This window comes from Mustelus asterias, chromosome 3 (assembly GCF_964213995.1).
Source record: "Mustelus asterias chromosome 3, sMusAst1.hap1.1, whole genome shotgun sequence".
Classification (NCBI taxonomy): domain Eukaryota; kingdom Metazoa; phylum Chordata; class Chondrichthyes; order Carcharhiniformes; family Triakidae; genus Mustelus; species Mustelus asterias.
Window position 1 is genome coordinate 26,198,854 of NC_135803.1, and position 17,478 is coordinate 26,216,331.

Here is a 17,478-nt window from a genome sequence, read left to right on the forward strand (position 1 = left end):
TTCCTTCCCTAAAGGACAATAGTGAACCAGATGGGTTTTTACGACAATTGACAATGGTTTCGTGGTCATTAGATTTTTAATTCCAGATGCTTATTGAATTCGAATTCAAATTCCACCATCGAACCTAGGTCCTCAGAGCATTACCCTGGGTTTCTGGATTACTAGACAATACTACTGCGCCACCATCTCCCCACCCCGTAGCCCGTTATTTTGTGTGATGGAAAATGATATATTTCAATCTGGGCCACGATGCTTCCATTTATAGCAGCTGGCAGCATTGATTTTGGTGGATCGTTGAATGGCAATTAGCAAAATATCCCAATGTTAGGACATCATTTCCCTACTTAGTGAAACAGGAAATACTGTGCAACAGTTAAAGAATAATAAAATGTTAATGCTCCTTTCTCCTCTCCTACCTCAAAAGAAAATAATCCCCCTATCTCCAACATTGTGTTATCCAGAATCTTGAGGGTCCAAATTGACTCTGGTCAATTCTAGTCATAGTCTGCTATTTTCCATGGAGTAGTGCAAAGGTACACTTGGGCATTTTCTGTCTGTGAAGGGATAACTGTGAAGGGAACCTAAGCTCAGGGCGTCCATGTCTTAATAAAATGGACTATTTTACAGCAATCAAATGGTAATCCTGTATATTTAACAAGAACAGTACATAAAGCAAACACTCTGGGCACTGACAACAGCCTGGCAGTAGTACTGAAGATTTGTGCTCCAGAACTATCTTGTGCCTCTTGCAAAGCTGTTCCAGGACTGAATCCAGCCAAGAATGAAGAAAATTGCCCAGGTATGTCCTGTCCACAAAAAACAGGACATATCCAATCTAGCCTGTTACTACCTCTTCAGTCTACACTTATCAGTAAAATGATGGAATGTGTCATGTGACAGTGCAATCGGGTGGCACTTACATGGCAATGATCTGCTCGCTTGGGTTCCGACAAGGTCACCACCTCTGGGGCAATTCATGAGGACACCAAATGCTGGCCTTACCAGTGATGCCCATATCCCATGAAAGAATTGAAAAGCAATATGTACCCCTTAATCTCTTCCCCATTTATATTTTGTATATTTATTTTTATAGAAATATGCAAACAATCTTTGATCAGGAACCATTTGCATTTAAAGTGTTCCTTGTATCAAATAATCTCTACAATAGAGAAGTGGATAACAATTAGGTATCGTGTAGTGGCAATGAAGATCTGAAGTGAAATAGAATATTCAGCAATGGAATATTGGAAATTAAGGTTGGTACCTCACCTCACCAGAGCAGGCCCCACTGGCTCAATGGACTATTCCTGTCCTATGTTCCTAATATTAGAACAGGACAAAGTGCTAGAGGAGTATGGGATGTGGTGATGAGATTCTAAGAGTGCCGTACGACTAGATTTATGTGTAACAAGCAAGGCGAGCAGGCTGACAGTGATTCTGTCGGTATTGGCTCTCTCATCCAAGATTATTGATGAGCAGAGCCTTGCTCAGGACAGAATGGCCATTTGCAGAATGATGGGGAAATATTTGGCCTATCACACTCGTGTCACCTTTGTCAAAATCCTTTCCCGTTTGCCCTCATAGCTTTTGGATCAATAATTCACCATTCCATTTTCCTCCACCTTCCTAGTAGACAAACTATTTCTTCAGTTTCTTGTCTGCAGACTCATTGAGCGATTTTCTCAGCGCATGGAGATTACATGAGTGTTGTGGAGTTGGTGTGGGGTACTGACACAAGTGCAGAATGGTACACCAGGGATGCAACATTGTGATGGAATCCATAGTTTCAAAGCCTGTATTTTTTTTAGACAAAGTCTAATCGAAAAGTGAAATTGAAAAGGGAAACAGACCGTCCTATTTTCTAAGGAAACCAAGATTGAAACTGAGATTGAAATCCAAGACTTCAGGTTGAAACTGTATAAAAGTGGACAGAGCCAGTAGAGCTCAGAAGTAGATGGTGAGTCCAGTAGTGCAGTACAGATAAGTTGAAGAAGACAGAGGCTAGATCCAGAAGCTGAGATTAAGTGAAGATATAGTTGCTGTAGCTCTTTGTTACTTGAAGATAAATTGGTGAATCTAAGTTGCCTAGACCATCATAAACAGAGATGAGAAAGGTCTGCAGACTATGTGCCCTATTTAATGCACAAGATAAGATGTCAGATGACACCAGGTTATAGTCCAATAGGTTTATTTGAAATCTCAAGCTTTTTGGAGCACTGCTCCTTCGTCAGATGATTTCAAATATACCCCTGTTGGACTATAACCTGGTGTCGTGACACCTCTCATCTTGTCCACCCCAGCCCAACACCGGCATCTCCACATCATGGCCACTATTTAATGAAGACTGTGCCTGCGGAGCTCTGGTTGGTTGTGGGCTGCTTTCGGCTGAGAATCAGGTTAAATCAGTAAAGAAAAGGAACTGAAATTCTTTGAGAGGAAGACAGAACTGTGGGAGATTTTCTGACTGAGATGGACATATATGCTGGATGGGTTGCCAAGCCAGTTTGTAAAATCTGTCCTAATTATATCTTTTTAAAGTTTATTTATTAGTGTCACAAATAGGCTCACATTAACACTGCAATGAAGTTACTGTGAAAATCCCCTAGTCGTCACACTCCGGCGCCTGTTCGGGTACACTGAGGGAGAATTTAGCATGGCCAGTGCACCTAACCAGCATGTCTTTCAGACTGTGGGAAGAAACCGAAGCACCGAAGGAAACCCACGCAGACACGGGGAGAACGTGCAAATTCCACACACAGTGACCCAAGCTGGGAATCAAACCCTGGGCCCTGGTGCTGAGAGGCAGCAATGCTAATCACTGTGGTACCGTGTCATCTTTATTGAAAGCACAGAGTATTTCTTTAAATTGTTCTACATTGTGGTTACCGTTCAGAGGCTTGGAGGCCACTTCCACCAGTGATTTCTCTCTCCTACTTTTCCTCCTCACCACCCAAACCGAGCATTCCCAGGATATGCAAGAACCTGGAACAATTGCAGGATAAGAGTTGGCGATAGCTAAAACTGGCAGTCAACAAGAGCAAGCTGTAGTGGTTTGAGAAAAGGGAATGTGAAGAGGCGAGGAGAGTGGTGAGCATCCTCTCGTTCAGAGTAGCAGTTATTGACAGTATCTGAATATTCATGAATATGAAGTACCTGCAACATAAAACTAAAACATCAAAGCTGTTTATACAATATATTAGATGAAGTCGTGCAGGTACAGGAATGGAGACATGGTTTACAACACGAGGCACAGACATGCTGCAGTCTTGCGCATATGACGAAGTATTTATTAAGATCACGTGTCTAATTAGCGCAGACCTGTTGCAATCTCCATTACAAACCCGATACCACAAAGAAGTAACCTTAAAATGCTTTCCTGTCTGCCAATAAAGCAAATCCCAATCTCTCATTTCACATCACAATGATTCACTCGGGCATTATCATTGATTGTTGTCAACTCCACTGCTGATACGCAGACACTATATCGAAAATTGAGACCATAGCCTGCAGCCAAAGCAATTGTACATTTTGAGCTGGGATGAATAACTGCTTCAGTTTTGTGATCAGATTTTTTTGATGTCATTGGCTTAACATGTTGTTACCTTGCAAATTGAAGAATGAAAATTGATGATTTATAAACCAAATGTATGCCAACTGTGGTGCCAATTCGGTGAACTTAACTTCAATTTTGTATTTATCTCAACATTGTTAATTGCGTTAAAGAATTAGAATACTTTGAAAGCGGCGCATGCGAAGAGATTTGGTCAACTGCGTCAATGTCAAAAGGAAGGCAGGACGTTTGTATGCTGAGATTCCTGTGATACTTGATTGCAAGATTAATTGAGTGACATTTTGTTCACCAGTGCAGCTTGTAATGTGATCTCGATTGGATTTGTTTACACTTACAGATGTAGGAAATGTAGCTTGGCTCTACTGGATGTCCTTTTAAATAATGATGCCGTTTAACACTTGGTGTGAGCAAGTCTCGGCTGCAGAATCGCTACTACTCTATTGGTTAAAGTTAGAACTCTGCCCAGCCCCTGAATCTGGCCTATAGTCACATTCATTTTCAGCAATTTCCCTTGCTCACAAAAATAATGCGATGAATAACAATTGGTTAGCATGAAATCTTTCAATCTGAGCTTGATAACCTTACCAACCAAGAAAGATTGCTTTATTAGATAAAGGCAAAATACTATGGATGCTGGAATCTGAAACAGAAGATGCTGGAGAAACTCAGCAGGTCAGACAGCATCTGTGTAGAGAGAACAGAGTCCGTGTTCATCCTAACTCAAACCATTGGCTCCATTCTCTCTCTCCACAGATGCTGTCTAACCTGCTGAGTTTTTCCAGCATTTTCTGTTTTTGCTTTATTCATCTCAGTAATGAAGCAGTTCTCTGGCAGAGTGAACCGCAGAAATGTTAGCACTTATGCTACTCTTTCTACTCTATATTAAACAAGCTGTATTTCAAAACCTTGTCTAAATTGCTTAGGACAACAAAATAGGAAGGGCAGGGCAAATGGAAGATGCTCCAAAATACACTCAGAATGATGCAAGTTGGCTACGTTATTGAGCATACAAATGGACAATTAAATTTAGCATTAATAAATATAACCTGTTTCACACTGGTCAAATATCCACACCATACGTATACAGTAAATGGCTATGCAAGAGGGTGAAGGCATGAAAAAGGGCTGTGGATTGACGGTTGATGAATTGCTTTCAGTGTCTGCCTTGGTCAATGAAGGACTTGAGAAGATTGCTGAAATATATATATATATAATATTTATATATATATTATATATATATTATATTTATATATATTTTTAAAAATCAGAAGTAAAGTAAATGGCTTCAGAGGTTATGCAATGAGCATAAAGGCTGGCAAATGTTTCAGGGTGTCGGCTATAACAAAATACTACATCAGTTTAGGCTTCATATCCAAGACACGAGCTTGAGGAGGATGGGCGCACCCTCTTAGAGGCACCTACAATATTAAATGGTATAATAACGTAAACTCAAAATTGAGTGAGTAAATAAAGCTGGAGCACACAAATTCGAAGTAGCTACTGGGAAGGATTTGTTTATTTAGAGTTTTCACCATTTTAGCATAACTGCCAGCGATAGTGGTCGAGGCGGGTACAATTTTGTCTTTTAAAAAACATTTAGATAGTTACATGGGTAAATGGGTATAGAGGGATATGGGCCAAATGTGGGCAATTGGGATTAGCTTAGTAGCTTAAAAAAAAGGTGGCATGGACAAGTTGGGCTGCATGCTGTAAACCTCTACGACTCTATAACTTGAGGTCTGGACAAATGATCCAAGATGGAAATTCGAATCCCTCCACAGTAGCTGGGAATTTAAATCCCGTTAAATAAACCAATCTGCAGTAAAAAGATAATATTAGTAATTGTGACCATGAAACTACTGGATTGCTATTAAAAACCCATCTGGTTCAATTAGGGAAGGAAATCTGCAAACCTTTCCCAGTCTGATCTTGGTGCAAGTCCAGACTCTCAGCAACATGGCTGACTCTTGGCTACGCTCTGAAACACGCTCTGAAACGTGCTCAAGGCACTCAGTTGTATTGCACTGGAATGAAAATGTCTAATAAGAATAAAACTGGATCGATCACCCAGTATCAGCCCAGTGCCAGGTACTGGACACAACAACGGCACAATCAACCCGGTCAACCTTGCTAAGTCGTCATCACTAACATCAGGAGACTTGTGCCAAAATTGGGAGAGCTGTCCCAAAGGCTAATCAAGAAACAGCTGGACGTAGTCATACTCAGCCAGTCAGACCTTTCTACCCATGCCCCACATTTTCAAGGGCAGTACAGTGGTTAGCACCACAGCTCCAGGGACTCGGGTTCAATCCCAGCCTTGGGCGAGTGTCTCCATGGAAGCAGGACAAATCCAATCCAGCCAAATATTACCCATCAATCTGCACTCACTCATCAGCAAAGTGATGGAAAGGTGTCATCAACAGTGGTCTGAATAGATTGCATCTGTGCATTGTAAAAGAATCCAGAGACAAGGTAGTAGATGCACTATTGCACATACATAATAATTTGATCTAAAAATGGCACTAGATGATTAGTATGAATTTCTAAAGGTAAAGCCTTGCTTGACCAACTTCTTTGAAGATGCAAGAGAGGCTAGAAGAGGCTAATGGAATATAATTTGCCTCAATTGCTAGATTCCGATTTTGAAAAGGCCTTCAATTAAATGCCACGTAATAAACCAATGAATATGATCAAAGTATATGGTGTTCCTTAGAATATTTAACTGGTTACAGGACAGAGAGCAATAATGGGGTTAAAGGGTAGCAATTTGGAAGGTGAAAAGTTTGGATCCCGCAAGGATCAACGGTGTGACCATTTCACAATTTATGTTGATGATTTGAACTTTGGAATCGAGTAGTAATTTCTAAATTTGCGCACAACTCCAAATTGGAGGTGATGGTGATGCACTGTAACAAATTTCAAGACATCATTAATAAACTTGTAAAATGGGCATATAATTGGGGCAGATGAATTTCAATTGAGGTGAATGAGTTATTACGCTTTAAGAAAAATGAAGTAGTATGTTATGTGGAAAATAAGAAATCTAAATGGGCCAGAGGAGCAAAAGGACCTGGCAGTACAAATACTCAAATCACTAAAAGTAGTGATGCAATTTCAGAAACCCTTGGAAAAACTTGAGGGGCAGAATTGAAAAGTAGAGGAAGTTGTGTTAAACTTGTATCAGACTTTGATGACTCTCTCCACTTGGAGTACTATATACAGTTCTAGTAGCTGTATAAAATGCATATAGAGATATTGAAGGCGATGCAGAAAAGATTTGCATGTCATTCCAGAACTGCAAGATTTTGCCTATCAATAAAGAATGAACAGACTAGATCTCTTGAGGGGTGACCTATTAGATGTCTTTAAAAATGCCAAATGCTTTGACATAGTTGATAGTGTTTCCATTTGGGGGAAGGACAAATATTGGGGCCATTTTTCTTTCAGTATAGACCTTTAAGTTAACTAAATGATTAACCCAGTGGTACCTTCAAGGTGCCATTGGAAAACTGAAGTCAGTGGAGATGAAGGACAAAAGGCTCCTGTGGCCTGAGTCACATCCGATGTAACACAAGATGGCTTTGGCTATAATTGTAAAAATCAGTCATCATAGTCCAAGGACATAAGTGCAGGAGTTCTTCAGACAAGTGCCCTTGGTCCAGATATCTTCAGCTGCTTCACTAAGGACTTTCCTTCCATCATAAGGTCAAAAGTGGTTTGTTTGCTAAGAATTCCATAGTTTTCTGCTGCACTTGCAATTCATCCAGAAATTAGACATCTCATGCCAATATAGCAGGATGTAGGGTTGGTCTGGCAAGTGAATGGGAGCATCCATGCTACCCAAATGCCAATGCTAATCATCTTCAACACTTCCCCTGACATTTAAGGGCACCATCATCACCAAGTCTTTCACCGTCAACCTTTTGGGATAGGGATGGACCATCATTGCTGAAGAGCTGAATAGGACCACTTCTATCAACACACACTACAAGAGTAAGGCAGAGGGTGGGTACTCTCACCTCCTGACGACTAAGACTTTCTGCCGTCTACAAAGCTCATACCAGGAATATGATGGAATACCCACAGATTAGCTTGATGGGTGCAGCCACAGCAATGCTAGAAAAGCTCAATAACATTTAGGGTGGAAGAGTTTGCATGCACAGATTTCAACCACTGGACTCAAAATTGACCATCTCCATCACCACACTATAACTGTGTAGTATGCACAAACTACAGGATATACTGCAGTCTCCCACCAAAACTAATTGGACAGCATTTCCCTGCTCTGTCACGATTATCAGTGACCAGGGCAAGAACAGCAGTGTTGTGGGAATGATATCACATCCTCCAAGTTGCACACCATCCTGATTTAATTCAATCGTCACTGCACTAATGTCTTCTAATTCACCAATCTGTTAATACGGTGCGAGCACGCTTCTCACAATGACTGCAGTGGTTCAAGATGAATATCCACCCTTACCTTCTCAGGGTAACGGGTGACAGGGGTGAGCATTAAATGAGGCCTATATCCAGTGTCAGCCATGTCTCGAGAATAAATTATTAAAACTTAAATCTTCACATGCGTGAACTGTGGCCACTTTATTTTAATGACATCAGCCACCTTGGATAGCATTGAATCGTACGATGGTTTTCAATAGTTTCAGGTTTTTTAACGAGGATAAAAAAATGAAAGATTGAGTGTGAGAGGGAAATCAAGTTATTTCATGGAAACATCAAGTTTCTGCCCAAGTCACAATCATTCTGACTTTGACATAAAAAGCTTATTGGTGTCACAAGTAGATTTACATTAACACTGCAATTAAGTTACTGTGAAAATATATCACTCTTCCTTCATGACACTGGGTCAAAATCCTGGAACACTCTACATATCGGCACTGAGGCTACCTTCACCACCACCTCGAACAACTAGATGGATAAAAATTTCCGAGAATTAGAAGAAATAAACCAGGTGTACTTCATTAAAAGAATCACGTTAGAGTGACCAGGTGTCGTGAGAGAAGTATTGCCAGCCTCCGCCCTCCATATCGGAGAATAATCCATCCCACAATGGGAAACCTTAGCAAAGGGCAATGACTAATTGGCTAAAGTGGTTGAGAGTTCGAAAAGAACCACTTATTGTGACAATAGAAGCAAGACTTCACTTTCTTCCTTTAACAATTCCTGGTGAGTGTTAACATTACAACGAGAACGCAGTGTCTCATGTATATTTAAATCATTTGTGTTTCTTTAAATGAAAATCTTCGTGTTTTTTGTTGCAGCATAAGCTTTCTCTCACTTTTATTTTGAGTTATGATTACCTGAATTGAAACTTGCAGGAGTCTTGTCTGCAAATTAATTAGAAGCTTTGGATATCAATATTGCATTTTCCTGGACGTTTATATTCTAGATGATTCAATGATAACCAATCACCCCGCTGTAAACAGGAACAATGCGTGTCTGTAGAGTCTGGAGTCTGGCTGCATCTGTTACGATGTTTTAATTTACAGTCTGTGACCTCCATTGTAGCGTAGAGAATCGCTGCTTATCACAAAGCTGGTTGTGACTGTGCGTGCAGTGATCAGATGTTCTAATTGGATACCAGTGGGGGAAAGGGTGGAATTTCAGGAGCGATGCTGAAAATGATGATCCGTTAGAGATGTTTTAAGGTAGTTTCTCGTGCCAGTGGATAATGAATTAGGTTCAACAGAAAGCAAGTGAAGTTGGCTGTGTGCGATTTCTTTTGAAGGAATTAGTGTGAGTATCATGCTGCAAAGCCTTCATCTGGAATGGGTGTACTTGAGATTAGCAAATGTGCTTCATGATGCTTGCAATACTTTTTGAGACAGCTCAAAAGAATACTCTGAAAAAGACAGTGGTTTCAAAAGTTTAACACAAGTAGCACATTCCCAGGTAAGTAAAACGCTGAGTGGCAAGTATTTAAAATATTCTTTGTACCTGATTCAGATTTTTATCCGAAGAGTTATGTTATGTTATTTAAACTTAGCAAGTATGGGATTATTTTCATGTTCTATATTAATCAGTCGTCGCTGTGGATGAAGGTTAAAGCTGGAAGATTTGTGGTATCAAATTCAGAAATGCCGACAGCTGGTCGTAATGTTTAATTCTCTTACCTTGAAATGCTGAGATTTTTTCGGTTAGTTACGCAGAGTTGTAAAGTGCGATTGTTTGCAGTAGTACAGTGCCACCTTCTAATTGCAGAACAGTAAAATAATTCAGTGCCCCCGCTTGTTTCCTTTCCTTTTATCCTGTTAACATTTAGTGTCTGCAACTGTTGGTGTTCAGAATTTTCCTTTATTTTCCCTGCTTCAGTCATTTGACAACAGCTGTTTGCCCTACATGAAACAACTGGTGTTAAGATATGACAAATGTATGAATGGTTAAATTGAAATGAGTTACAGGCAGTAATTTGATAAGCTCATGTGAGCCTTGCTAAAGTGGATTATAAAAATGTTTGGCGTCCCAAGATTTTGCCATCCTTGGGGAAAATCCTCTCGATATTTGTATAGTATTTTGGTTTACACATGACTTTATTGTGTTCTGTTATTTTGTCAATAATGGCAGTCATTTCAGGTGGCACCAATCTATATGATACACATCCTTGACTCTCATGCAAGAGGGTTAATCTTCATTCTTCAAGAGAAAATCCCAAGCTTACCATCCAAGCAATTTTATTTCTAATGCACTTTGCAATGTTTTCACGGAAACCAGTGTTTGGATTCAACAGATACCTGTCTAGACGGATGTATTGTTAATTATGCACATTGGTCGTTATGAGTAATCTCTGCATTATGATGGAGCAGAAATTAATCCATTTCTGGAGATGGTTTAACTTCTGGCTGAACTTCTGTACCTGATGCAGAGCCAATACATAGCTGCTTACATAAATGTGACAGAGAAAATAACTTGATTGCTTTGGTGGCACAGTGGTTAGCATTGCTGCCTCACAGTGCCAGGGACCCAGGTTCGATTCCTGGCTTGGGTCACTGTCTGTGTGGAGTTTGCATGTTCTCCCTGTGTCTGCCTGGGTTTCTTCCGGGTGCTCTGGTTTCCCCTCACTGTCCAAAGACGTGCTGGTTGGGTGCGTTGGCCATACCAAATTCTCTGTGTACCCGAACAGGCGACTCGGGGATTTTCACAGTAACTTCATTGCAGTGTTAATGTAAGCCTACTTGTGACATTACGAAATAAACTAAACTAGTGCTGCACAAATTAAATTATTAATTTTGATTAATAGTTGAGGTCTTTGTCAAGCAGTGACAAAACCAAATAACAAGCAGTTGCTTTTACCAGAGAGAAGTTGCGATGTGTTTATTCATTGTTTAGTTTGACTAGGAGGTGTGCAAGAGAAATGCATATTGATTTTAGAAATCTTTTTTTCTCTAGAGTACAGCAGATTTGAAGCCAAAATCCATGATCTACGTGAGCAGATGATGAACAGCAGCATTAGCTCAGGATCAGGGTCACTGCGTACCAGCCAGAAGCGTTCTCTTTATGTCAGGTAAAAGAGAAAGGCAAACTGATACTCTACTGTTGAAAAGAGAGGGCCCATTACGCACTGTGCTCTTTATACTACAAATTGTTCGGAGCTGCTACACAGTTCCCAAATGTCTTTAATCCTCACTTAGCTTGAAATCTTAACACACTGCTATTTTCATTCCTTGTGCATTGAATATTTCAAGTTATGTCTGTGGGTCTCAGATGCTTGACATCAAAGGAGGAAATGTTGTCTCTGAAATAGATTTGCATATATAAATATGCAAGATCTCTTTGTAGTTTTCTCAACTTCTTTAATGTTGCAATATTGACGATGAAAGTTGCATCTTAAATTATTTTCCATTCTGTTGAGTGAATGGTCTTTCACTGTATCTTCTGTAAGTATTTTTCCAGAAATGGCTTTATCATAATTAATTACCTACTTTTTAAATAGACCGTCGCAACTTGAATTGGATGCTAGTTTAATTGATCATTTAAAAGTCCACTGGATCATGTTCTGATTCAATAACAAGTAGAAATGTGTGGTAAATAATACAGCTTCTGTGGTGTCTTGTGAACTGTATGTCACTCTGATATTTATTCAAGTTGCACTTTTGAGTCATGCCCCTATAGAAGACTCGCTAACTTTACCACCTCAATGCCTGCTAACATGCTTAAGATTTTTTTCCAACACTATCTTTCATAGAATCCATAGAATCCCTACAGTGCAGATGGAGGCCATTTGGCCCATCGAGTCTGCACCGACCACAATCCCACCCAGGCCCTGTTCCCGCAACCTATTTACCCTGCTAATCCCCCGACACTAGGGTCAATTTAGCGTGGCCAATCAACCTAACCCACGCATCTTTGGGCTGTGGGAGGAAACCGGAGCACCCGGAGGAAACCCACGCAAACATGGGGAGAATGTGCAAACTCCACACAGACCGGAATTGAACCCGGGTCCCTGGCGCTATGAGGCAGCAGTGCTAACCACTGCGCCACCCTGCCACTATTTTTGAATACGATACTTCTTGATATGTCCAACCCCTTGATTATTGCTTTAATGTGCTAATAATGGAAAATCTCTTTTGTTCATAATCCTGGGCACTTGTGAATACTATTCACAGAAAACAAAGATTGTCAACAGAACCATTACTCTTACATTAGTCCAGCCATAGGGCCTGTTCTAGAACACAGATCCAATATGAAAAAAAGCTATGCTTTGAAATATGTTTGTTGCTTTCTCATGCAAGATTTTTTTTAAAAGGTATTTAGTTACAACAAAAACATTTCAAATTACCTGAAGACTGTTTCAGTTTGAGCAAAAAAGGAAAGTTAAATTAGTAAATGGTGAAATTAAGGAAAGCAAATGTTGCCTGAGGCACAAATATTGGCCAGAACCCAACAAGGAGCTCCCTGTTGCTCTTCAAATATTATCCTAGGATCTTTTGCATCCGCCCAGAGAAGGCAGACAAGCCAGCAGAAATTCTGAACCGAAATAGAGAAGGTCTGTGTTGTGTATTTAATGTAGTTGCATCTCTGCTGGTATAATGTCACGTGAGCTAGAGTGACCTACGCAGAGGGGCTTGTGGCTTTTGTCGTACTCTCATCTTGGACCCTGGACAAGCAACTTCTTGATAAACCTGCACCATGTTTGAATTTAACCCATGGTAATTCCTAGTCAATACTTAAAGGGAAAACTGGCAATGAGAGTGGAACATAACGACTGGATTCTGAAAATATAATCCAGCACTTTGGATCAAAAAGGCAATCGAAGACAAAGAAAAGTAACCGCCGATGCAAAAAGAAAAAACTACGGGAAAACAAAATTGAGTCAGCAAGAATCAAGAAAAAGAACTTACTGTTTAAATAAAGTGGGTACACTTCCAAGCTGCAGAGACCACACGTGGTGAAGCAATATGGGCACGGGGAGCAGAAACTCTCTAGACAGAAGAAAAGAGTCTGAGATCTTAAAGGAGCTACTACTCCTTGGGGTGGGGAGAAATTCCAAGCAAAAGAATTTTTGCACAGTTAAATAGGGAGATGAGATATCTTGCATTGAACAAGAAAACAAACTACAAATCCGAGAAAAAGGGAGGAACTGAAGAAAGTATAGAACCGGGGAGCCAGTAACCGAAATGGTGGGCAAAGGTGGTTCATGGATGCATTTGATGAAGATTGAGACTTGAAGCTCATTGGAAAAAACGATCCAGTGATGGGGAAGGTTATGGAAATGGTCCTGAAGGGAACAATGACAGAATTACATCATAAAAACCCAGAATTCAAGCCCTACATCATAAAAAGTCCAGAGTGGAGTTTTTTTAATGGGGAATCCTTATCTGCATGGAAGAATCCTTGAACAGCTACGTGAGGGACATCTAGGTATAGTGAGAATGAAGGGGGTGTCTGGCATGTGGCTATTTTTGGTGGTCAGGATTAGATGTCCAAATCAAAGGCAAAGTGGAGCAGTGTCAGTCCTGTGCAAAACTAAGAAACACTCCACCAGATGTCCCTTACATCTGTCGGAATGGCCGAAATAGCCATGGCAGTGTACACACAAAGATTACGCTGGCCCAATAGAGGGACAGATGTTCCCAGTAATTGTTGATGCACATTCAAAATGACCAGAAGTAGTGATCATGAAATTTACGACAGCTGAACAACTATTGAAAAGCTAGATGAAATATTTGTTAGATTTGGTAGGCCAGAGCAAATAGTGACAATGGCACACACTACACTTCCAAGGAGTTCAAAGACTAATTGAAAAGAAATAGCATAGAACACATCAGGTCAGCTCTGTGCCATCCATCTACAAATGGATTAGCCAAATGATTCATACAGCAACTCAAACACTCAGGGCGTCATAGAGCCATGGTCACTTCACATGAACTGAGGTAAACGAGTTCCCTCCCTCTATCCATTTCAAAGTCACCTTTATTTTAAAGTTAAGTATCCAGTGAAAAATGATTTTGTAATGTTAACACCCAAGATAAAATGGAGCTAATTTGTGAGAACAAATAGCTTTCAAATGTGGAGGATGGGAAGGAACAGTGTAATTGATGGATTTAGCATGTGTGATGACTACTCTAAGTTGTCTGGAGTTGAATTACAGTCATAGAGGTTTGCAGTATGGAAACAGGCCCTTCGGCCCAACGTCTCCATGCCACCCTTTTTTTAAACCACTAAACCAGTAATGGGAAAGAAAAGCTTTATATATTAAACAATGACACAGTGAGCATTTACATCAACCCCTTTAGACTAGCAAGCTACAGTTCATTATTCTTTTTAATTTCTCTTTTGTTTTGTATGTCCATTTGGGGGAAATGACCAGAAATTGTAAAAACTGAAAATGGTTCTTGAGCAATCGTTTTCAGATCAAATGTCAGGAGTGCAGGGTTAATGATTATTATCTTTATTAATTTTAAATTGGCTCCCTTTGTACCATTATGCATTTTAACTTGAGATAAATGAAGGACAAAAAGCTTGGAAAATCTTATAATATCTTAGCGAAAGATTAAAAAAGAAAAGTGAAGATTCAGAATACGAAAATTAAACTCAATATATATACAGAAGACCGGCAGACTTTTATAAGGTTGCCAAGAAGAGGGAAGAAAATCAACGAATATATCAATCAGAGGGGAATTTGAGTTAAATGTTACCCATTTGTCAATCTGCTTATTCTCCCTCATATAAACATTTTTGTGCAAACTTATCAAAAGGCCCATTTTACCTTTGTCTTCCATTCCAGCAAAGTTGCACATGCCAGTAATAAACTTTTCTCTTTATAGATGCTTTGGGGCGGCCCGGTGGTTAGCGTTGCTGCCTCACAGCGCCGGGTACCCGGGTTCGATTCCCAGCTTGGGTCACTGTCTGCGTGGGTTTCCTCCGGGTGCTTCGGTTTCCTCCTACAATCCAAAGATGTGCGGGCTAGGTGGATTGGCCATGCTAAATTGCCCCTTACTATCAGGGGGACTAGCATGGGGTTATGGGTATAGGGCCTGGGTGAGATTGTGGTCGGTGCAGACTCTGGGCTGAATGGCCTCCTTCTGCACTATTGGATTCTATGATTCTATGCTGACTGGCCTTTGTATATTATACATATTTTGTGCTTTTCCTGCAATATTTTATATGTCTTACATGGATGAAGCATTTTATAACGAACGGTCATTACTTACTTGTGTTCTTCATTGTGTCACCTTTTAGAGCTTTGTTCGATTATGACAAGACCAAAGACAGCGGTCTCCCGAGCCAAGGCCTCAATTTCAGCTTTGGTGATATCCTGCACGTGATCAATGCATCAGATGATGAATGGTGGCAGGCTCGACAGGTAACACCAGAGGGTGAGAGTGAAGAAATTGGAGTCATCCCAAGTAAAAGGAGGTGATTGCCTTTTATCAAGTTTGATTTTTGAATTTCTTTTAAATACAGTGTGCTGTTTAACTGCAATAGCATTTCACCATTAAAATCAAAAATTGTTTTTAAGAACATAACATATGAACTAGGAGCGCAGGAGTAGGCCATCTGGCCCCTCGAGCCTGCTCCGCCATTCAATAAGATAATGGCTGATCTTTTCATGGACTCAGCTTCACTTACCCGCCCGCTCACCATAACCCTTAATTCCTTTACTATTTAAAAAAAAATCTATTTATCCTTGCCTTAAAAACATTCTACGAGGTAGCCTCAACTGCTTCACAGAGCAGGGAATTCCACAGGTTCACAACCCTTTGGGTGAGGAAGTTCCTCCTCAACTCAGTCCTAAATCTGCTTCACCTTATTTTGAGGCCCCTAATTAAAAAGCAGTACTGTGCACTATTCCTATTTTTGATGAGTGGGATGTTTTGTGAATGATGTGAGAAAGGATGGAGAGGCTGGTATTTTGAAAACTCGAGTACCTGCAGTCTTCAAAGTGACAAGTTATATTGTATGCGTGCACTGGTGATCCAACCTGTTGGTGCTGATGTGAAGCATAGAGGAGGACTTAAAAGGGTTCTGATGTCCTTAATCTTGTATTTTTTCACCTTTAAATAAATCTTGATCCCAGTTTCACACTAATTTTCATGTCATCGATGTCAATATTTTCCATAATGTGAATAGGATGCATACAAATGCTACAAAAATAACACTGCTACTGAAGTTGTACAGTGATTATGATATCGTGGGATAGGGTGCGGGGTGGTCCTGGGTAAGATGCTCTGTTGGAGGGTCAGAGCAGATTCGATGGGCTGAATGGCTTCCTTCTGTGCTGTACAATATGTTGTTTCCTCTTAAGTATTTAAATCTTAATTTAGGAATTTCACATTTTAATCGTTGTTTCTTATAATTGAGTTTCAGATTTAAAATGAGTGCTGCATGCTTAATATAATCAGTAATTTTTAGAAAGAGATCAAATCTGTCAACCTGTGAAGTTATGAAAAAAGTCAAGGTTTTCTTTTTTTTAAAAACACACAATAGTTCAAATTCCTCCCATAGAACTAATGTAAAAGTCAATACAATCATATCGAAAGATAGGGGAAAGGGCACTAACAAAGAACAAGCTCCATTTACTAGAACATAGAACAGTACAGCACAGAACAGGCCCTTCGGCCCACGATGTTGTGCCGAGCTTTATCTGAAACCAAGATCAAGCTATCCCACTCCCTATCATCCTGGTGTGCTCCACGTGCCTATCCAATAACCGCTTAAATGTTCCTAAAGTGTCTGACTCCACTATCACTGCAGGCAGTCCATTCCACACCCCAACCACTCTCTGCGTAAAGAACCTACCTCTGATATCCTTCCTATATCTCCCACCATGAACCCTATAGTTATGCCCCCTTGTAATAGCTCCATCCACCCGAGGAAATAGTCTTTGAACGTTCACTCTATCTATCCCCTTCATCATTTTATAAACCTCTATTAAGTCTCCCCTCAGCCTCCTCCGCTCCAGAGAGAACAGCCCTAGCTCCCTCAACCTTTCCTCATAAGCCCTACCCTCCAAACCAGGCAGCATCCTGGTAAATCTCCTCTGCACTCTTTCCAACGCTTCCACATCCTTCTTATAGTGCGGTGACCGGAACTGCACACAATTTTCCAAATGTGGTCTCACCAAGGTCCTGTACAGTTGCAGCATAACCCCACGGCTCTTAAACTCCAACCCCCTGTTAATAAAAGCTAACACACTATAGGCCTTCTTCAGCTCCAATCAAATGCTGCCAGCACCCCAAAGCCCTTTCTATTTAACTATCACAGTGCCATCAACTTCTGTCTCTCTCTCTCTCTCCCCCACCACTGAGGTTCTGTAGTTTGTTCCTGGTGAAGTGAGCTAACGTCTCAATTAACAAAGTGGGAAGGTTTGGCGAGGTGACCTTCCGATATTTCTGTCAACCTAACTTTCACCGGTTTAAGTATAATTAAGTTAAATTCATAGTCAATTT

The 17,478-nt window shown here is 40.4% G+C and overlaps 1 protein-coding gene across 11 annotated transcripts in view; it reads left to right on the plus strand.

The window, feature by feature from the left end:
* LOC144488343 (disks large homolog 1) overlaps positions 1-17,478 on the plus strand; it is a 61,182-nt gene that overhangs the window by 11,120 nt on the left and 32,584 nt on the right. For 6 of the 11 annotated variants that reach the window (XM_078206396.1, XM_078206428.1, XM_078206420.1 and 3 more), the window contains exons 3-4: positions 10,976-11,090; positions 15,269-15,445. In XM_078206396.1, the coding sequence (XP_078062522.1) occupies positions 11,020-11,090; positions 15,269-15,445 (248 nt within the window). In that variant the 5' untranslated portion in view covers positions 10,976-11,019. Of the gene's footprint in view, positions 1-9,120; positions 9,482-10,975; positions 11,091-15,268; positions 15,446-17,478 lie in introns of those variants that run through there. The other 5 variants (XM_078206444.1, XM_078206456.1, XM_078206436.1 and 2 more) reach the window with 5 other exon arrangements.